General features: G+C 42.6%; 2 protein-coding genes across 5 annotated transcripts in view; one reads left to right on the forward strand and one right to left on the reverse strand.

Annotated features, from left to right (window-relative positions):
* Positions 1-215: 215 nt before the first annotated feature.
* Positions 216-3707, reverse strand: LOC120445650 (RNA polymerase-associated protein Rtf1). The gene is made up of 4 exons (XM_039626193.2): positions 3523-3707; positions 2451-3411; positions 1203-2387; positions 216-1141 (listed from the first exon to the last, which is right to left on the reverse strand). Exons 1-4 carry the CDS (start codon positions 3601-3603, stop codon positions 1038-1040), a joined length of 2331 nt encoding a protein of 776 aa, XP_039482127.1. The 5' UTR covers positions 3604-3707; the 3' UTR covers positions 216-1037.
* A 1971-nt stretch (positions 3708-5678) lies between these two features.
* Positions 5679-22203, forward strand: part of LOC120444777 (kazrin) — a 38293-nt gene continuing 21768 nt past the window's right edge. For 3 of the 4 annotated variants that reach the window (XM_039624713.1, XM_039624716.1, XM_039624717.2), the window contains exon 1: positions 5679-5986. The gene's annotated coding sequence lies outside the window, so the exon portion shown is untranslated. Of the gene's footprint in view, positions 5987-18745; positions 18781-22203 lie in introns of all 4 variants that reach the window. The other variant, XM_039624714.1, reaches the window with a different exon arrangement.

The following is a 22203-nucleotide window of genomic DNA, read 5'->3' on the forward strand; positions in this document are numbered from 1 at the left end:
TCGTGTTCAATTAAAAGACAATTTGATCGAATTAATTGAATTAATTTGGTGAGAACATGAAAGAAGTCAGCCAGCTGCGCAAACAGACTGCAAACCAATTAAAAAGTGCCAACTGGGGCGATCTTAACCTAAGCCAGTCCAGAATGCTGGCCATGTGTTTAGTTTGCCATTGCTGTTTATGTGGGAAAAGGCGCCAAGAATACAAGATAACAATATCCTATAAAGCCCGTATGCCAACACTAGATGCTATTTATTGATCTGTAACATGATTTTAATAGTCTTCTTCTTTATTATAAATAATTAATATTTATACGTGTATATTTAAGTATATGAAAGCTGTTGCTACAACTGATGAATTTTGCCTAAAACTAATACAGCATTGAACGGTTACAACCAACGGATACATACTCGCTTGAATGTGTGTTATATCCCTCTCGATCAGCCTGTTTTATATTTGTCCCTGGAATATTCTTAAAATTTGCCATTTGCCTGAGTGAACAATTAAGTTTTCGCTGAAAACTAATTCTGTATAAATTATGTTAGCTGTTAATTTATAGAACAAATCGTCGGAAATGATTAGGCTGGGCTGGATGGGGTTTTGTTATTTATGTAAGACAATTTCTAGCTTAGAAACTTAGAAAATAAAAATTTCGGTAAATATACTTAAAAAAGTCCGTTCTCTGCATAAGAATTCCAAATGTTCGATATTGCTGCTCGCATAATTTCTCTAAAAAATGAATCATAATCTTAACAGAACAAACACAAACAGGTAAAGTATCCTCGATTAGGATATTCAATTCTGAAGCAATGGGAAAACCTTCGCCTCGCCCGACCTATCTCAAACTTTCTGTGTCAACCTTATTATATATATGAACTGTAACTATAAGCCGAGCTGATTGCCCGTCGTTTCTTTGTTGCTCTTTAAGTTGGGTGAGTCGTTGTAGCAAACGATTGCTGTAGTCATTTGGGCACTACACTAAACTAGGACGTAAACATGTGACGCTTTGTCAATATGTGTAGACCAGCGACATCCTTTTCTAGATGAGGCCGCGCTTTTTTTTGTAATCCTCCAGATTCAGCGAACGTTTGGAGACTGTTTCAGCTGGTTTGCTAGCCGGTTTGGGCACTGAATTCGTATTAACTAAAACAAAAAAAATTGTTATGCTCGTTATGCTTAACTGCAGAAAATTTAAGTTACATACCTGGAAGCGGAACATCTAGGTCAATGTCAAAGTCATGCAGTGAGTACAGACTGTAATCCTTGGAGTCCGTGGGCTTGGCGCTTGCACTCGAAGTTCCCGCTTCGTTGGGCCTCTTTTTTCCTGGAGGTGGCGGTGGCAGTGGTGCCAGCTGCACGTCATCCTCGTCCTTCTTGGCACCCTTGAAGCCCATGCGCGGCTGAGTGATCCGACGTGTGAAGGGATCCGAGATCTTGAGACCTTTGTTGGCCCGAGCCTCCTCTAAAATTGCCTTCTCAGCATCCTCCACATTCTTCTTCCTGTTCCGGTCGTTTATATAGGAGATCAGATTGAGAGTATGTGATCTTCTTTTATCGAGTTCAGAGGCTCGGTTCTCCAGCTCGTCGATTTGCTGTCCCAGATCCTGTGCGATGTCGTAGTCGCCCCGCAACATAGCTGCATCTCGCTCCTTCATTAGGCAGGTTTTCTTCATTGCATAATTGGTGGGTCGGTTCCGGAAGCGGTTCTTTTCCTCCACGATCTTGTCTACGTCCTCGTCCTTGAACTCGTAGTTCAGTGCTTTCTTGATGTCGTTTTGCTTAATCGCTATTAAGTCAATCGATGGCATCTGGACGTGCGACTGCTGGCAAACCTCGTTCCACTTGTTGAACTCGTTCTCCGTAAACTCCTGGTTCGAAATGAACTCCAGTCGGAATACCCGCTCCTGAGTTCCGTGCTTAAGTCTCAACCCGCGATTGGTACGTGTGGTGCCGAGACTGTAGATCTTCCCCGTCTCCACCACTCCCACAATTTCGGCCACTCGATACACGGGTTTCTGGCCATTGTTACCGATGCTTATCCGCACGAAGCAGTTGAGTACAGTGCTCTCAAAGATTGGCAAGTTCACAAATCGTTCCATTTTGTAGCGAGATAGACGCAACTTGTTAAGATCCTCGCGTGTGGTTATAAAAACGGGCCGCTGCGGCACCTTTTCTTCGTCCTCGGATTCGCTGGAAGCCTTGCTGCTGTTGGAGCGAGAGCGTTTGCCCGTGGGCTTTTCATCCTCATCCCAATCACTGCTGCCTGAGTCGTCTGAGTATATTTCAGAGGCTTTCAGTTTCACGGCCGATTTACAGCCAGATACGCTTTCCAGTTCCTCTTTGTCGTCATCACGATCTTTTTCTGCCAGGCGTTTGGCCTCCTCTTCCTCTGCAAGGTGAAAAGAATAAACAACACGTTAGAGTTGTATAACGATTATGATGATTTGCATACCTCTTTTGGCCTTGCCCTCTCTTTTGGCTTTTAATAAGGCCATGGCATTACTCCTCTTATCGTCCGTCTTGTTGGCCTCGACGTTCTTCTTGCGCTCCTTGGACCGCTCCTTGTGATCAAAGTAATCAGAGACGCCAGCGGCGGAAGCCTGATCGTCGGACATAATACTGGCCACTGCCGCTGAAGTGGAAGCCGCATCTCGGTTAAGGGCGGGCGAGGATAATGGACTCGCTGACCGCACTTCGTTGCTGGGTTTGGTTTCCACATCTAACAGTGTGGATGTGGAAGCTTGTGTTGGCATGGGCGCTTGGGCTTCCCTGGCCTTTCTCGCCTTTTTCTCGCGCTTTTCCTTCTTCTTCTTGGCCCGTTCTCCTTTGTTCTTGGACTTTTCTTGGTTCTTTTCGCCGCGCCTCGCCAGCTTTAGTTTCCGTTCGATTTCCCAGCGCGTACGCATAATCTCTCGCTGCTCAATACGCTTGTAAATCTCAGTTTCACGCTCCTTCTCGGACAAGCCATTGAGACGCCTTCGATCCTCATCATCGCCCATGAGGTCGTCATCGAAACCGTCGTCAAACTCCGAGTCGGAGCTGGAGGACGAAGAACTAGAGGAGTCGGAGCCGGATGACGAGGAGTTTGACTTGGACTTGTCCGAATCGCTGTCGGACACCTCGCCCTCCTCTTGTTCGCTAAGCTGGGCGGCCTGGAAAGCCTGCTCCGGGGGCTTGTGCTCCTGTTGGGCCTGTGCAGGACTCTGCCTCGCGGGCTGCCCCTCATCCTGACTGTCGTCATCCCAGTTGGACTCCGAGGAGCTGGAGTCTCTACTGGCCTTCTGACGCTTCTTCTTCTTGGAGGCGGGTGCTCCTGCTTTGTTGTTGGCCCAGTCAGAATCGGAGTCGGAGCGGGAGCTCGACTTGGCCGCCGTTTGGGGCTTCTTCCGCTTCTTAGCCAGCGACATGAGGTCCTAAGGGTTACATTTAAGGTGTATTTTCATTTTTTATATTGATTTTTGTTACATCGCAATATGGAGAAAGGGGCGCGGATGAGGGACTTGATCAGCTCAATCGCCACTCACCGATTCCAGATTGGTCTCCGACTCGCTGTCGCTATCGCTAGAGTTGGAGTCGATCAGGGATTGCGTCCGCCGTTTGCCCATTTCTGATCGTTTTCCTGGCCTTCACTTGCTAATAAAATTTAACCAAACCAGTACGAAAAAATTTCAGTGCGTGCCGTTAGAGATGGAAAACGAGTGCGATAGCTAGCTATCGGCCTATCGGAATCGGTGCCTTGTCTGTCCGCGCTATATGGTGTCGATATGCTAGGGCTGGCAACTGATATCGCAGTATCGAACTGTCAGCTGTAAGCGCGCGAAAAGTATTTGATCCCAGGGAACACATTTTGTGGGTACAGTTTGATTAGGTCTAAAAGGGGAATCACCTATTTGAATAGTTTGTTTAAATAAATCTATAAAGATCTACAATTTATAAAAGAGTAAGTAATATAGATGTGCCCTAAAATAATGAATCAGCTAACATTTATTTAATAACTAGGGAATGCTTAAAATCTTTGATAACTTTGAAATAAAACAAGATAAGATTGATTCATATACAAAATGGCTTGTTGCCAAAATCCAGACACATATTTTGAAGTGATTGAGAACTCTTGTATATAATGTGACACCCTTAAATAATCGGTTATTCTGAACTCAAGCGCGATTTCTTGTGAAGTTTTTTAAGCTCGGACAGGACGCGACAGGACCTCCCACCCCTGCCCACACTCACTGCGGGGAAATACCTTGCGGCTGGTGCAGCACGTGCACATTTTGCCGCGCTGTCGAGCGCAACACTGAATCACACTTAAAGCAGAGTTGAAAAAATACGGCGAAGCTGTTCGAGCAAGGTAAACACAAGGGGCGGGTTGGGGTGTGGAAGAGCGGGGGAATGGAAATGCCGGCGACGGCAGAATTGAAATGCAAATTTTGGCATCCCCATTATCCCTATCTCCAGCCCCCTTCAATTTGCATGATGATAGCGAATGGCTGGGCGGGAATGCTGACTTTGTGTACCCTGTAATAGGCAAACATTTGTCTGCACGCTGGTAAGTGGGTTATGTACTTGTTCGTGGCCCACGCAAAAACACATTTTGAAAACTAAATTAAAGCCACACCTGCTGCCCCCTCCGCACAGCACAGAAAATAACTTACAATCAATATTAATTAAAATGCAGGCGTTTTCTAGGTCCCTCGAGCGCGCTTTCCCTAAGTTCGGCCTGCCAGCGGGGGCGAAAGGGGTGGCTTTTTTTTGGGGCGGAGGGTGGAACACGCACCCACATGCGAACTTTCATAATTCGCCTTAAATGCTGCGGGGCAATTTGCAGTAGCAGCAGCAGCGGCAGCAGTTGTAGCAACAATAACAGCGCCATGAGGAAGCCCACTGCACATTCAACAAAGTGCACATTCTGCGGCAACAACAACTACGACTGGAGCAGCAGCAATGCGACAGCTCATGAAAACAACCCACTCGATGCCACCGCCCACCCCAAAAATCATATTACAAAACAGTGAGTTCTCCAAGTGATGAACAAATTACTTGTTAGTCCTTCTATTAGAAATCTCACTTCGAAATACGGTTTTGCACTTCAATGATGCCTAAAATGTATTAATAAAACCCTTCAAAACGTAAGAAACATTATGAACATAAGCTCCTTAAGTCCTGTAAACAATATATTTCTCCATTAGTTTGTTGATCTGCGTTGATTCTGTACTACAAGGCCATTTGCCAACGAACCCTGTAGATGGATTTAACATTAACCACCCAACCCCCGACGATCCACCCCCGAAATGCCAGGCTCAGAGCTTTCGAGCTCAGCTTTGGAGCATGCGCAGCAAAGCGAGAGAGTGAGGGCGGAAGAGAGAGAAATTGAGAGAGAGACAGAGCAAACGAGAGCGGCGAATGCCCAGGGGGGTTGGCCATGGCCCCCGTTTTGTGTTTGCCATTTTTGGGTTGAAAGCTCTTGTCCGGCGGCGCTGTTGCGTTGGCGTTGCGTTTTTGTTGCGCCGGCTGTTTTGTCAAAAGTGGTAAGATAGAGTGAGAGGGAGCGGAAGAGAAAACCTTCTCTTGAGAGAGCGAGAGCGGCCATTAAAGCTCGGCTCACCAAGCTGTAAAAACTAGCAATGTTCGCTGCTCAATTTGTGTGCGTTTTTTTTTCTTTTTCGCCAGTTCAACGAAAGAAGCTCGCGAGTGCGGAGCGAATAACGGTAAACGCTAGCTTCAATAACGGTCCATCGCAGCATAGTTTAGTGTAGTGTAGTGTAGTGCTTTCGTGACCGTGTAGTGAAGTGCAGACGGGGGTGGTTGCAAACAAAAAGCCCATAAAATACTAAACGCAAATAGGCAAGAAAGAAAAAATATTTAACACAAGTGTGTCGGTTCAGTGTTTTGTGGTGCGAAAATCTCACGAAAATAGGAAAAAAGAAAACAAGAGGAAAAATCCAATAAAAACATGGCCCGCTGAGCGTTGAGCCTCACATAACGGAAAAGGTGAGAAGGGGCTGAATGCACTGAAACTTTAGCTTGGACATAACTTAAAACTTAAATTAAATGGATGTATGTACATATGTGCAAGTTATGGCTCTAGATGTAGAAATACAAAATGAATGAAATTGATTCAAAAAAAAAAACAAAATTTAATTTCATTTTTATATAAAAGCATACATATATGGAATTGTCGAATCATATATAAGTATACATGTTTATATGGCTTAATTCAATTTAATAGATTTTATGTGCGTATATTAAATTTATGTTATTCTTTTCTAAGTGTAGTTCGGGTTTATGCTGCTTGAATAAACTCTTTCTTCCCAAGACCACATTTTTTGTTGTTAAAACAAATCTCACAGAGCAGCAAGTGACAGAGTTTTAGTTTTCCGCAGTTTCCGCACTTTTTCAATATTTTTTGCGGCCAAGCCGCGGGCGTGGCTTTCCCCCTTTATTTTCCTTTATTTTTTTTTTTGTTTTTGTTAGAAGGATGCGGCATTTCGTTTTCAGTTTTTGTTGGCTCTTTGTGCTACCCGTCTCTTTCTGGACCCGCCCGGCTGTCTCTTTCTGGCTGTTAATTTGTCGTGCATTTGCAGCTGGAGAAACAACGTCAACAGCTAACTGGGGAATTACAAAAACCCGCGCGTCCAAAAACACAAAAAAAAGCTAAAAAAACAACGAGAATAAACTAAAAAGAAAAACAAGCGCGGAAAGTTGCTCGCTAAATAAAGGATTTCTCAGCCAGCTGGAAAGTGTTGAGCGGGTGAGTTTGGGCCAAATGAATATTAATTGGCCTGGTTCGGTGCTGCTGACTAAAATAAAAGGCTGCCAACTATCTCGGTCAGCAGAGAATAAAAAATTAGGAAATTACTCCAAATAATTGCGCAATTAGTGGTTGAGTTTTAGCGAGTAATTTAATTTGGAAGCCGTCCATTTTAATTTTGAAAATCGAACCGAGATTCAAGATAAATTCGATGTCCATATTAAACTTTAAATAAAGTTGGCTTACTTTATACGTTTATATTCACTGCGCTTAAGTGAAACTTGATGAGTTTTCCCATGAAAACCATTTTCTAATTCATTTAGAAGCTGTATAAGCTCTAATTTAAAATCTTAAGTTTAATTTTAGCACTGCTATCGAAAAAAAAGGATTATTTTTTATCAAAAAATAAAAAAAAAGAAATTTTGTAAAAAGTCGGATATTTTCAATCGGCGTTTTCGCCATAACTAAAATAAAGACTGTTTTGGGCTGCTAATAAACATAGCTAACAATGTCTATCCATACTTTTTCGAGGTGTTTGATTGCTGTTTTTAAAACCCATTGCCTTATTTTCCCAAACTGTAGGCTATTGTCTTAACAAATTAGATCAACTGGAGCTAAGAAAGACTGTTGGCCATGCATTCATCCGGACGTGTGGGCCTCCCCACTCATTTAATTTTGAAATCCAGTCAGTGTTGCCGCTTCCAATTTCCCAGAGCCACTCCTCAATGATTTCGATTATACGTCCTCGTTCTGGGCCATAAAGAATCCGTTCAAAAGGTTAGGCACACACGCAGGCGAAAAACAGAAGCTATACACCTAAGGGTTTTGGCCTGAATAAACAATGCCTGTGGAGTGACCACCCGACAAAGGCCGCTCCTGCTAGCCACTTGCTCTCGGGCTGGGAAAAGGGAAATGGGAAACGGGCTCCATTCCACATACAACCTGCTGTGCCCTTGCGCACATTTCCAATGCAAATTTAGCCGGCAGAAAACTCAAATCAGAGCGAAGCACACTCACATGTGTCGGCTAAACAAAAGAAAATACGACGAGGCGAACTCTGAAGTGCTTAAAATGCGTTTTGTCAACACTAAACCGAAATGGCCGGACGGCAGATAAGCGAGTCAGTTGCCTTTAGGATTCTTTGGGGGGCATCAGGATGCGGCATGGGGTGTGTGCGGAAGGGGGGAAGGCGGTGAGGGGGGATGATTAATGCTGCAGAAATTGCTTTCGGATTTGCCAGTGTGCAACAGCTATAATGGCCTTTTCTGACAGCAGGATTACGGATTTCACTGAGCAAAAAAATAAATAAATAAGAAACTAGCCATTAAAAGGGGTTGCATTTGCATAAAGCTTGTTGTTATCCGCTGCCTGGTCGCACCATAGAAAAATAATTGTTAATTCTGATATTTGCATTTACTTCTAAAGGAAGAAATTCGCAGTTATTTATTTCAGGTAAATGGTGGAAAAATGTTGGTTTATATTTTAATAAATAGAAACAGCAGAGAATTGTACATTTGCATATAATATCTATGTAACTATCTTAATTCGTTTTATTAGAAAACTAAACAAATACCACACAGTACATTTGCCCATTTCTCTGCCGGAATCTATACACTTAATTCAAAGAAATGGACTAGGTTGTTTTTCCCGGTACATCCGAAACTGGCAAATGCACAAAGCCAAAGACGTTCCCCGTTTTCCTGAAAACCGGTGGGGGGTGGTTGGTGGGCGGATGACCGGGAGGGTGGCACGGCCTGTTGCCCGGGCCAACCCTCAAGGATGCTGCAACCCTTGGGCGAGGACTCGCATCTCGGAGGGCAGAGCAACAAGAAGCGACAAAAGGCATGAATAATTCAGCCGGAGAATGCAGCTTGAAGATGCACGGAGCTCCGACTGACGGAATAACGAGCATAAATCCCGACTAGGAGCACCGGCTCTCGAAATAATTGCTTTGAGCTGCGCCGCTTGCCATGGAAATTCAGCGCCGAACTGTGACACACCGAGTTTTCCGGGACAAAGAATTATCGGTGGGCCTGGTCTGCTTTAAAGCCATTTCCACTATCGGATTAGGGAACTTAATACATTAGGCGAATTATAACCACTGCCACTCGAACTTTGGGGCGTGGCCTGGCCCCAATTTTTCCGCATTTCCACATTTCCATGCTTCCATCTTCCCATTTAACCATTTCGAAGCTTAGCACGTATTGCGCCAGCTAAATTAGATTGCGTGTGGCATGTGGCAGAGGTAACAAAGGCGGCAGAGGTCGAAGCACCGCCAGGTGCAAACTGCGCTGTCGACAGCTTTGGCAACAAACCAACCAATCCCCCCATTTATAACCATTTCCCACGTTGCGTGATAGCCACCCCTTTTCCACAAAAGAAATAAAAAACTAAATGCAAGTTTCGCCTCTAAAAGATGACGAAAACGTATGCACGGTTCGTAATCTCCTTTCTGTAAATTAATAATGTTCCGCCAAAGCCAACGAATCATGAAAAACACACAACTTAGCTAAGCTAAAACAAGAGAATGACTTACATCTCAACTTTATCCCAAGCTCTATTCTGTTCAGAAAGACTTAAGTAGTGAAACAATAAGAAATAAACTCAATGTCTCGTTAATTCGAAAGGATGGAAAAGTGGAAAATAATGAGACACTCGAGATGCAGTTGTAACTTATTGATTTGCAATGCTGCGGGCGATATCTGATTCCTTGTACTATAAAGAACATATAATTGCATAGAAAAAAGTGTAAAATGAACAATTTTGAAAGACTTGAAAAGTTAAAGCATTTCAATTAAACTTAAGATCAATTACATTTCAACAAGTTCCAAGTAGCTAAAATTCGTGCAGGCAATTTAACAAATTATTTAATCTATAGTGGTAAATTACAGTTTAATCCTCAATGAAATCCCCAAATACGTTTATGCATGCAAATAAGTTTGTAATTGGAATTATTCCTCTGAATTACTCATGACAAAAATGTAAAGAATTGTATTTTAAATTTTAATTTATGTGATTTTTTCTTAAAAAAGAAAATAAGTTTCAAATGTATTTCTAAGCTAGGTTTAATGCAAGTGCACTTGGGATAAACGTAAGATTTTATGCGAAAGGAAATCTGCTAGAAATTTGATTTTAAATTGTTATAAATCATTCATTGCCCAAGTTACGCCAATTGCTTGTGGGCCAATTAAACTTTAATTGAATTACAACTCTCTGAATTCCCTGGCACTCAGCCAAACGCACAAGCGTGAGTGTGAGTTCAATGTCAGTCCCACGCTGGTCGCCAGTGGGTTAATGATGCACGACCGAGTCGAACGAAAGCAAAAGGCAGAAGCCAGTGCTTTGGATTCAGCTCCAAGTTGGAGCCATCGGAGCCACCGGAGCAGCCGGAGCAACCAGAGCAAGAAATCACAGCCCACGCGAATCGACGAAGCGTCAAGAGAAATCATTTCATTATGGGGCAAAAGACTCAGACTCAGACTCTATAAGATGCCCCCCAAACCCCGCCACATGCCGCACCATCCAAGCGGCCTAAGTGAATGAAAATGAAAAAGTGCTGGTGGCACACACAAGTTACGTGATCAGAATGATAAAGCCGGGCTCAGCAGGCATCGGACATATGGGTGGTGCGTATATATATGGGGTATATATACATATATATCTATGTGGGTGGGTGGTTAGATGGGTAGGTGGTGGTGGCCAGTGGGTGACTGACTGATGGTGGGTGGCTGGCACTTGAATCGAATAAATTTTCATTGTATTCGCGCTCCGGCGGATTCTGTTTCTATCATTCCGGCTTTTGTTTGATGGACTCGAGGCTCGAATTAATTAAATCGTCACCGATTGTTGTGCTGTCCAGCGGGGAAATGACGGAATCGGAATCGGAATTGGAATCCAAATCCAAATCCAAATAAGCATCAAAACGAAATTAGTGGTCAAAATATGCTGCGTTAGTCGTTTGCTGGCATTTTGAAATCCGTATTGCCTTAATGGGCCTGGCAGATGTCACGGAGTTCATGGCCGCCAAATCCGGCGCAGTACTCAAATGTAATTAAACTTTTAATTAAATGAATTAAAATACCATCTCGATGACATCTGTGGGGAAATTGTCATAACCCCCATGACAACGCGGATGTTGTTGGCTATAAAAAACCTCTAATGCCTAAAGATTTAGGCTACACGGAAAATTAATTTTTGTACATCTAAAAATATAAGTAAAAATATAAATATGAAGAATTTAAGTTTGCTTGGTACCTGAAAAGTTGGCTTGTAACTTCTAATGTAACTTGAGTTAGTATTTTCCACAGTGTACTTGGCTTTGCCTGAGTTTCTTTGAACTGCCTGGCTTTAATTGCGGACAAAGCAGGCCAAATGGAGGCCAGCTTCGTGAATGCGGTCAGCAAATGGGCGACCACGCCCACTGTTCGCCCCCATTTATTAGTTGGCCTGCGGAGCGAAAGAGAGCCGCCCAAAGGCGATGGGAGATGGCAGAAGAGGACGGCGAATGTGTAACCATAAACCACCCAGTTAACCACAAAAACGATTTTGGTTCACCTCTGTATATCCAAGCTAATGCCAGGTGGGTGGGTGGTGACGTTTCGGGGTGCAGGTGGTCGGTCGGACGCCTTGTGGGTCATGCACATTCAACCCCGGTTATCCTTGCAACAGGACCCAGAAGTAATTGTTCATCAGAAAAGGGGCCAAGAACTGAAGCCAGTGAGCTTAATTGAGCAGCAAGACAACTAAAAAGGTATAAGTGATGTTCCTTCCATATAGGAGTTTCCATTTCTAATCTTAATTATAAGAAATGTTAACACCTTAAAGTAATTATTTCTATTTAGTCAGTTTATCTAATTGGCGACATAAATAAACCTAAAAAATGCGTCGCATTTTCTGCACCAAATTAGATTTGAAATATTTTTGTGTGTGCGTAATGTATAATTATAGTATAGAAACCTTTTCTAAACTCTGGCTTCAAAATAAGGACAGGGATGTGTGGAGCCAAAAGGACTGAGCCAAAAAAGTACCCACACAGTGCACACAGAGCAACAGTCTGCTAAACATGGCCCACTTGGCAGGGTTGTCAGGTTTTCGTTTTTGTTCCACTTCCCTGCGCCCCAAACTCTGGTTTCATGTTCATTTTTCGGTAGTTTTATTTGCTCATCGTCGAGTGACATTTTGGCTGACGTTGGCGGACTTCCTTCCCCGCGGAACCCGCCCCTTCCCGCCACGCCCCTTTCGTTCCCTTACCCGCCCACAACCAACAATTTGCCCACGAGGCGGACGACACGTGCTGTTGGCAGACGACGTGCTCAGCTCACCCCTTCCTCGCCAGAAATGCCACCCCCCCTCTCGGTTTGCTTGGTGGCAGTCGGGAGTTTGTTCATTATTCTCAGACCCGGGAACTGTGGTCTAAAGTCACGAAAACAATGATCGTTTGCCACATATTAGTTTTCCAACTTCTTACTACTGAAAAAAAAAAACATATTTGCAATACATAAATCGCATTAAAGCCATTCAATCCAAAGTTTATATTGGTTTTAACAAATATGCGAAAGTTTAATTAAACAAACTTCACCATTATAGTGTGCATATTCACAATAAGCCAATGAAAGAAAAAAGTTTGTTCAAACAATGTGGCCGGAAAATAATTAAACAGATTTTTCCGGCATGAAACTTACAAAGAAAAAGTATGAAAAAATAATATAATTATATACAAGTCTGCGCAAAAAGTATTCTAGAACAAAATGTGTTTTATTGAAATCTTTAATTTGACCGCTTGGTTGAACAATTAATTTGCTGATTGTACAATCACAAGCTGTTTTGTAATGTTATATACTTAAAAAATAAAGAATAACGAATGCTGCAATTGGCTGGATTCGGTGTACAATAGAAATTTTTAAAGTTCGGCAAACAATTTTGTGGACTTTTATGTTTGCACAGGTTTATTCAAATAAAGCAGAGCTTCGGCGTTTGCTGGAAAGTTGGATTTGTTGTATGACAACATTGTTTCGATTGATTTACTGTTTCTATTTCAACGGTGAGTTTCCACTGTTTTCCCCGGGGTCGATTGTGTTTTTAATTTCTTTTGATGTATTAACCCCCGACACCTCGACCGTTTTCCATTTCCACCCTCATCGCAATCCAATATCACCCCGACACTTCTCGCTACCTTGACAGTGGCCATCGTAAATTGTTTTTGGCTTTTTATCTGGCCCAAACGCTTTAAATGCAGATTTATGCAATTCCCATTTGATGGCAAATATTATTTGTGGCCCAATCCCAAAGACCATTGAATTCAATCGAAAGAGAGAGAATACTGTTTATCCGACCAGGAATACCAAACATCCAAACATCCATCCATTCATTCATTATTATTGACAAATAACCATAAACAACACGGAAGCGGCTGAAAAACGGTGGGAAATTTTTTAAATATTTGTGTTTTCCATTGCTTTTCCATTGGGTTGGCTGCTGAAAAATTGCGTTGTGCGGAAAACCCCCTGACTTAAGCCCTCTTGGACCATAAAAATTCCATCAGCATTGGAGCAATTCCATTAGCACGAAATGATTTGATGCGGTTTTAGCTCCTGTTATCTGCGGTCGAAGGGGGTGCTTTTTTTAGGGGTTATTTAGGGGCTGTTCCAGACGTGGAACAGGAAGCACAAGTGGATTGAAAAGTCATAAAGTCATCCTCTACTTTCCCACGCCACTCCACTTTTCTTCTTCTGTCTCTTGCTTTGGCTGAAAGCGTCCTTTCAGTTAGATTTTTTTTTTGTTCTCCAGCACTCGCAATTTTAAAGCACTTTCCCTGGGGTATGGTATGGCATGTTGTTTTTAACCGAAAGTTTTTTGAACAATTTTACAACTTTCCGTAGAACTGGTAGAACTGATGGCACAGACACAGCCGTGCAGTGCAAAACGTCTGGTCAGTATAATCACCTAATCCCTCTTGCCGCACAGCACCTGCTGCCACCGAAATGGTGTTGTCTAATTGAAATATATTGGTGGAGTGGTCCGAAATCCTATTATATACGATTTCCAGGCCCCAGGGGTACCATTTCCCATCCCCGTTTGATGACTTATGTGCAGTTCCAAACGGATTGGTCTGAAATTGTGCCCCATATAAGGAGAGGGCTTACCTATGGATGATCGCCATTTGTGGCGAATTAGAAGGATGATATAGTTGTAGTGCCTTTTCTCTTAAGTATTACATTTCTTAAATCACTTGAAATAAATTATGGTACTACCTCAAGTGCAAGGCTTGTTTTTTGGCAAATGTGCGAAAGTTTTCAGGCAGACAAATCCCATCAGAACCTTAGCTATATCGAATGCACTTTTTCTCTGTGCAGCAGTAAAGTGTCAGGATAATGTGAAACGTATACCTCCGTGAGCCGGGCGACAAACTGCTCCTGGTGAGGAATTTAAGCACACATCAGGGGGCGGTGAAGTGGGTGGCAAATGCAGATGCAGCCACAGCAGCAGCCACAAAATGCCAGGAACGCATAAAATGCCGACATTACCGCCATCAGGGGGGCAATACGGAATTTTTGAGCGGGACGGGTGTTTCAGGGGGCTGCTTGATAAGGGACGGCAGCTGGAAAAGCGCCGCAAAAGCTTCTGGCTGGGAAAGGACGAGGAGTTGGAAAGGCCGTCGGAAAATGGAAAAGGAAATTGAGTGTGTGTAATGCGTACTTATGGCGCACATTTTAAATGAAATTTTCGCTGCGACTACGCTTCCTGTCGCTTGTCTCTCTGCTCTCACCTAACCAGTATCCCGCATATACAGTATCCCCTATATCCTGTATCCCCGATATCCTGTATCCCTGCCTTCCGCTAAGCAATTTCGATTGCATTGAAGTGCGGCATGCGAGCAACAGGTGGCGCTGCTGGAGGACACACCTCGAGTGGGCTGCATATTTTCCCTGCTTCCGCTCGTATGTTTCACATATTTGCCTGCTTCCTTCCCTATTGCGTCCTTTAGGATTATATACACCTTCCCTATATATGTATAGTATCCTTGCCTGTCCCCTTCCATTTTATTAAATTCGTGCCTGTCTGCCTGGGCAAGTCGAGGTCCTGGCCAGGAGCTTATTCCCGCCAGTGGGAGCTCGCCTTTCCTTTCAACCTTGGCCCCCTGCAGGCACAATTCATTTTTCATGTAGTCTATAGGAAAAACACACGGAAAGTAGAGAGCAAGAGTAGGTGGCAGGAGACACATAGCCCGAGCTGCATCTTGGTCAAATGCATTATTAATTGGCTTAGACTGCGAACAATTGTGCTTGGCATAAGAAAAAGAGAAAATACGAGAAATTCGCTGAATAAATTGCCTTGTGACTGAATTAAAACACAAATAACTTTGTTTCTGTTTAGAAAGCATTGTAACCTTCGTTAAAGAACATAGAAATTGTATTTAAAAAATAGAGGCTTTAAAAAGGACAAAGTTTTCATTTTATTTTAATAAATTATCAAACAAATTTATATACCATCATGTTTACCACAAATTATTTTGTTGCCATCAGGTATTCCGCGAAATCATATCAATAAGGCACAATAAAAAGTGTGGATTCTGTTAATTTAATTTAGAATAATATCGAAGACTAATTGTTTTTGTACCAATAAACAAACCGATATTTGATTATTTTCACAACCCAATTAAGTCACTTTAATACTTCCCTCTTACTGATTTGACTGTGGAAAAAAGTTAGCCAGCATTCCATGTTGTTTACATGCGAATTTGATTAGTTTTTGCGGCTTTTTCCGCAGTGTTTTTTTGGTGTCGGATACATTGTGTCAGATACATTGCGACAAACTCCGAGCTGCAAATTCCCGTATTGCACTCCATCTTCCACTGGCCATGTTTGTGGTGTTCCTTGTGCTCATTTGCACTCGAGTCGCGTTCTGGCGGCTGCCATCGCCATGGATAATAAATTTGTCAACTTGCAGTTGCATTCGCTTTGCTGTAGCGCAGTAGTTCTGTAGTTTTCCCTTTTCCCCACAGCTCGGAAAACCACGAAAAAAAGAGCAACGTGAGCTTCATCTGTTCGCTAGTTTGTTAGCTTTTCGCCGTCAGCGGCTATTACACATTTCATTTTATTGTCACGTACGCAGCACGTCTCTTTATGGCACATATACGCCCCCTCTCCGACCGATTTCCAGATATATATCTATATACTAGTATCTATGGACTAGGAGCCATATATAGAGCGTACACAGTTGTCGTCTAGCCGGCCAGAATCGAACATCGAAGGCTGTCAACTATTACTGGGTGTGGCCACTGAATTTCAATCGTTTATTTTACTACTTCTGTAAAGCTGAGTTTTCTTGCACGAAATTAGTTTACATTCATACGAATTTTCAGCAGACTTACGTCACTTAAATGATGGCCAGTAGCCAAGCTTTTAATTATATCAATGGACGTGCGTATTAAATATCAATTAGGTAATTTCCAAGTGCAGCACATTGAGTAACTAAATATTGACTCGCAAGGTTCAAGTGTCAATTTGTAACTATTAAGTAATTAATTATCGAGCTCTTTAGTCCATTGTGGTCAAGTAGCGAAATGTTGTGAGATTTACGAACTTCAATTATAAAAAGTAAAAAGTTGATGAACTAACGTAATGTATAAGAGAACTGAACAGTGACCTCTGGCTATGTTGCACAGAAAGGGGATTATTTTAAAGTCATTTTTATGCAATTTCTCAACTGCTATAAAAACTAGCTAATTAATAATCTCTTTGCACAATGAACATTAAGCATAAAGATGGAGAAATGCCAGCTCTTCTTGTATATATAACTACTTAGGAAAGACTTAAGGAAAGACTCGACAAAACTGCAGCTGCATTTAACTGCAAATTAATTATTGGGTACCTTATGGCTATCAAGTGAAGATCTACATAAATGCCGCATTTAAATTGCAAATGCAGTGGGGAAAACATTCTCAGTTAAAGAAAAACCACTCATTTTCAGCTGCATTTAAGTACCGCTGCTCATGCATTTTGAATGGCGATGAGAGAAAAACTTTGTCATTTAATTCCGTCATTCGTATTAGAAGAAAAGCGTTCCAAAAGTTTGTCGAGGAAGAACGCGAAAAGATGGCAGCAAAAACATTTGCTCTTTGTTACCAACAATTGGAAAACACCTGAAAAAAGTTAACTTCTGTTTAAACTTTGTTTTTGGCAAGAAGCCAATTACAATTCTATGGAACGAATTAGTGTGCAGGCGGCATTTCCATTCCCATTCCCATTCCCATTGCCACTCGCCTCGCACTAATTCACTTTGCAGTTTCATCTCTTAGTTACTTATGCCATCTCTGCCATCCGTGGAAAATAGTTTTCCTGCACTTTCCGCGTCCTTTTTCGGTGGCGGATTACACGGATCTGCGCAAAGTCAGGTGCAGGCGAGCCGGAAAATATATATATGTATATGTATATATACGATGGCTATAGATGGATATATATGGAGGACAGAAAAGGAGCAGACTTATTGCATTACTTACGCTAAATAACCACTTACAAAGTGGCATTAGACGAGGGAGATGAACTGATCCAGATGGGGTAATGAAGACGGTCCGGCTTCTGCTGATGAACTACTCATTAAAGAAATGCCATCGCATTCATGACCGAATGCCAACAGGTAAAGACAGTTGAGACGGAGTTGGACTTAAGTGAAAATGTTCGGGGAGAATGCAAATGCGGGAATGGAATGCGCCGAAAGACAGGCCAGCGTGCTCGAAATATGCATTCCAATACACAAATGAATCGGTATCCGTATCTGTATCTGTATATGCATCTGCATCTGTATCTCCATCTGTAGCTACATCTGCATCTGCGTCTACTTCTGCATCGGCATCGTGGTTAAACAGGCATGCGGAGAGAGAAACATCTCGGCGTGGAAAGCCCGGAAAAATCCTCCTCAGTGAGTTCGTTGTCTGGTTGTCTGGTTGTCTGGTTGTCATGCCTTTGATTGAGTTTCCACTGCCTGAAATTCACATTCAGGGAATCGTTTGCCCTGCTGCGTATTCAAAAAATGTAAGGTCCGTTTATCCGTCTGATTTTTGTTTGTTTTTCCAGCTTAAAGAGCTCGCAGCCAGAATGTTTGTTCGAAAGTACACATACATACGTAAATTAAAACAAGAGCCGCAATCAAGTGTTCATGGCTGAAAATGTGGATACTTCCATAAATGAATTGCAAAACGGGTTCTTTGTTTGTCGATTGTTTGGCCTCTCAAGGTATTCAATTGCCCGTTTTATAAAGTAAGCAAGATACTTACTTCTAAATAATTCAACAATTGCTTTAGAATTTTATATAAATCTTGAGTGTACTTATTTATTGAACGTCAAGCTGCTTATCCAAACACATTCAATGTGTTGCAATAATTACCGCCTACACATTATAATGCGTATGATGCATATTTACCCCACGCCTCACTATTTCACTATTTCCATGCTGTCGATTTGCATTTGCCTGCACTGCGAATCTGCTGGCGAGCAACTGAGGCTCTGAAATCTAATATGGCAGAAAACCCAATTAAAACGCTGCACAAAACAGGATCCTGGTTGCTGGATCCTGGATCCTAGATCCTGGGTCGTGGGTCCCGGAGCAGCAAAGGCGGCAGCAGCCACGAATAATTTCTGGGCTGTGGCCCGACAAGTTTAATCTCTTTGCCCGATGCAGGCAGCTGTGCTCAGTCGTCTCGTCTCGACTTGGAATTGGTCTTGGTCTTGGTTTTGTTTTGCACTTGGAGCAGGCTTCTGGGGGTATGCAATATATTCTTGAAATGCCCGAAACGGATGTAACTTGCCACACTGAGAAACAAGAGTTCTGACCATGTTAGATTCAAGTTCGTATTACTTCCAATTTTATTTAAAATATAAATGCTATTTAATGAAGCCTTGCACCATTGTATAAATCGAAGAACTTTTAGTTTAATATAGTGAAAATATTCTCCGAATATCTGTAACCCATATCTCATTCCCGATTTTATTATTTCATTTCAGAGAGTGTCACTAATTGAATGCGAATTGCTGGCCTGGTTAGTTTATTGAACACGATGGGCGTGGGGAAGGCGATTTGCGAAGGGGTTCGCAAGGGTGTGTTAGCATATGGGTTACTGGTTCAAGCGGGCTGACAAATACTTGCTCAAGTGCTTAGTAAATGCAGGCAATTCTTTTGTGGGAAAGGAAAGCTTTTAGTGAAAGTGGTTGGATGGGAGGGAAGGCGGTATTGAAATGCCAGCTTGAACTTTGATCAATATCAGCAAACTAGCCCCACCCAATTCCCGATTCCCAGTTGCCCCCTTTTTTGCTTGGGTCATAAAGTGCGAGAAGAATGAACTAATCGCTGGTCAGCAATGAAAGGGGTAAAAAGGGTGTGGCGCTTCGCTGAAAAGTTATGGCCGCCATATAAAAAGGATGTGGCATGTTGCAGGACGGCACTAAGGAGTGCATGGTCACACCACACATGTGGCTTTCGTTGCGCTTTCGTGTGACATCTTAAGTGCATATGGGGCTGCAGGTTGCTGCTCCTCCGGATCCTCCGGAACCCCCAGATCCCCCAGAACCCCCATATCCCCCAGAACCTCCGGATGATGCTAAGCCACCGCTTACCGGACTCGCTTTTACGGCTGCAATTTGCCAGAGACAAAGCCATCGGAAATCTTTCCCAGTGGGTTTTACCAACACAATCCCATTTTTTCGTGGTTTACGGCGGCGGAGAGTTTACATTGTTACGTTCCGCAAGGCAAAAGTATTCATAAAGATTAAACGGCGACAAGGAAGCTGCGGATTAGCTGGTACTACTCACTGTAGAGGAGTGCTTGAAATGGTTTTAAATTTCTGTGGGAACAGCTGAAATAAAGGTGCTTCAGGCAGAGTCAGCACCTTGATTGAATTAAAATAGTTGCCAAAAGAATATCTAAACTTAGTGGGAGAAGTGTGATGATGATTACTTAGAACAAACAATTTAAAAAATATATGAAGATCCCATTCAAGTAGCTCTTAATAATTGAGCAAATAAGCTGAGCAGTTATCATGTCTCCTTTTTCATTGGTAATTGTCAAATCAATCTTGTGGCATTTCTTATTTTAAGCGATTATTTTTGCAACAAGAGACTCCAATTAGATGGGAAATTTCTACAAAGTTGGTTTTATTGGTTTCAACATCATGGACTTGCTCCATCATACAACTACTTGCCCATCGTGATCTCTCTGCGTTTTGTTCACTCCAGCGAAGCGTGTTTTTCCAACTCCGTTTTCCCTCTTGAAGTTATTTGGTCCTGCCTCGACTAGTACGAGTATGACAAAAGTAGCTTAACTTGTTTTTGCTTTTTATTATGTTTTACATCCGAAGAGGAAGATTTATCGATGGCCGTGCCAACTCATACACATACTGTTCAAGGGAGCACGTCCCTTTGCCATAAAAATACGAATATGAGCGAAATATTCTGGCATGAATAAAAAAGCAGGGAACTGAAAAGGAAGGTGGCCTGCTTGCGATATTCCAGTTGATTTGAGACCATGTTGGGTAGTACACATGAGCAAAAAATTTACAACTCAAAATAAAATAACAAACTAATGATTTTTTATTCGCTGCACAAGTGTCGAAATAATACATATCAATACAATAATCAAGGAAAAGGTTGTGTTAATGGTGATGTTACAGAAAGTATCTCCGATTTAAGTGATGACTTTTAACTCAAAATTAAATTTTATTAAAGAATTCTCTTACCGTTTCTCTACGAACATGTGAGCAGTTTAAAGATGTAAGGAATTTTAATTACCAAGTCAAATTATATTAATGCATACCGAAAACGATTTACCGGCAAGCAATTTCATGCAACTGCGGCACGCAATTCGAGGACAATGTGAACCGAAACCCGAGAGTCCTTTCAGAATTTGGCAAATTCGCCAGCGTTAATTGGTGGGCGTGGCCAGGTGGCCATCTGAAATTGAAATTGAAACTGGCGCTGATTATCTGGTCGACCGCCGCTGGAACACGTCCGTCCGCCACCCACTTGGCATGAGTTTGGGGCAATAAAAACTTATTAAGCGATGCTGGGGACGCGGCACTCGCAACTTGCCATAAAACCCGGACAGCATGGGGAAGCCCCAAAAAACGAGGACCACTAGAGGGAGGAGGGAGGGGGGTAATCGGGATGGGAGGGCCAAAAGGATAAATGGAGAAACATTTGGCAGAAATGTGTCGTTGCCTTGGGGCAGGACCGTAATAAAAACGGAAGAATAAAACGGAATAAAAGTATAAAAAATGCGCATACGCCGCATTGGCTTCGCATGCCTTATAATAGACATTAATAATATATCGTTGCTTCCGCACCAGACTCCTTCTCATCCGATTGCAGTGGCAAGTGCGATAAACCGTTTAGCAGCATCCGGAACCGGAAAGTAAGAGAACAAGATAGAGCACTATAGTCGAGTGTCTCGACTATTGGATACCGCTTACTTAAATAGACGGATTGAGCTACAAAAGCAGTGAAGTAGAACTTATATGCCTTAGCATTCCAATGAGCTTAGTCTTAATAATCGGGTTTGTGCAATGACTTGCTTTTCGACGAGTCCAGCAAACAGTTTTACTCAGCGAGTAAAGGGTATAAAAGGAGCAAATAGTGTAAAGCACACTCCTAGCGAAATTGCGAAATTGCTGCCCTGACCATCCACTTCGTATCTCTGGACATTTACATACTAATTCGATTCATTACAGACCCCTGGCTGGGATCTTAATTGAGGTAATCAATGCATCTGTAAGCTGATTTAGGTTGAGTGGTTTCTTTGGACCCCAATCGGCTTAAAATTCAATGCATTTTCAATTCAATGGCATTTCGCATCTGGCCATCCTTGAACTCCGATCGAATTCAATAACAACTTATACGTTTCGTATAAGAAGTACACGCAAATATTTTGCAATGAGATATTTGCTCATATGCACACAATGGTCGAGCAGCAACAAAGGCTTCAAAAAGTATTGGGAAAACTTTGGCGACGTCTCCCTTTCCACTTTCCACTTTCCATCTGCTAACTTTGTGCAGTGCCATCTGCGGAAAAGTTTATTGCGATAAATGAAAATAGGAAGCGCACAACGAACAGTTACAACAAGATGTTGAAATAAGTTGTCAAGCCAACGCATCCGGCTGTTTTATGTATTTTCTACTCTTTTCCACTTTTTTTTTTTTTGTATTTTGTTGTCTGCCTTTCTGGGCGTGTATAGTTTTCCACTTGTCTGACTGCGGCGGCTGTCGGCGATAAGCGCAAGGCATTGATAAACATCCCCATTCTACGCGACACCGCAACTCCATTTCTTTCGCAGCTCTGCTGCTTCATGTTCGCCCCCCTTTTTGGTGGGGATGAAGTGGATGTCAGGCAGTGACAATGGCCGTGCCGTGCCCACAATTGGTTTGCTTGACAAAACGACTGGCCTGGTATTGTAATACACCTAAAGAAAAA

Source organism: Drosophila santomea, chromosome 2R, assembly GCF_016746245.2.
Source record: "Drosophila santomea strain STO CAGO 1482 chromosome 2R, Prin_Dsan_1.1, whole genome shotgun sequence".
Taxonomy (NCBI): Eukaryota; Metazoa; Arthropoda; class Insecta; order Diptera; family Drosophilidae; genus Drosophila; species Drosophila santomea.

Excerpts from the sequence above, each read along its gene's own strand:
- LOC120445650 (XM_039626193.2), bottom strand. The coding sequence starts at position 3,603 with ATGGGCAAACGGCGGACGCAATCCCTGATCGACTCCAACTCTAGCGAT. Across the intron at positions 3,412-3,522 it reads CGGAGACCAATCTGGAATCG|GACCTCATGTCGCTGGCTAA; the intron begins GTGAGTGGCGAT and ends TGTAACCCTTAG. Across the intron at positions 2,388-2,450 it reads AGAGGGCAAGGCCAAAAGAG|AGGAAGAGGAGGCCAAACGC; the intron begins GTATGCAAATCA and ends TTCACCTTGCAG.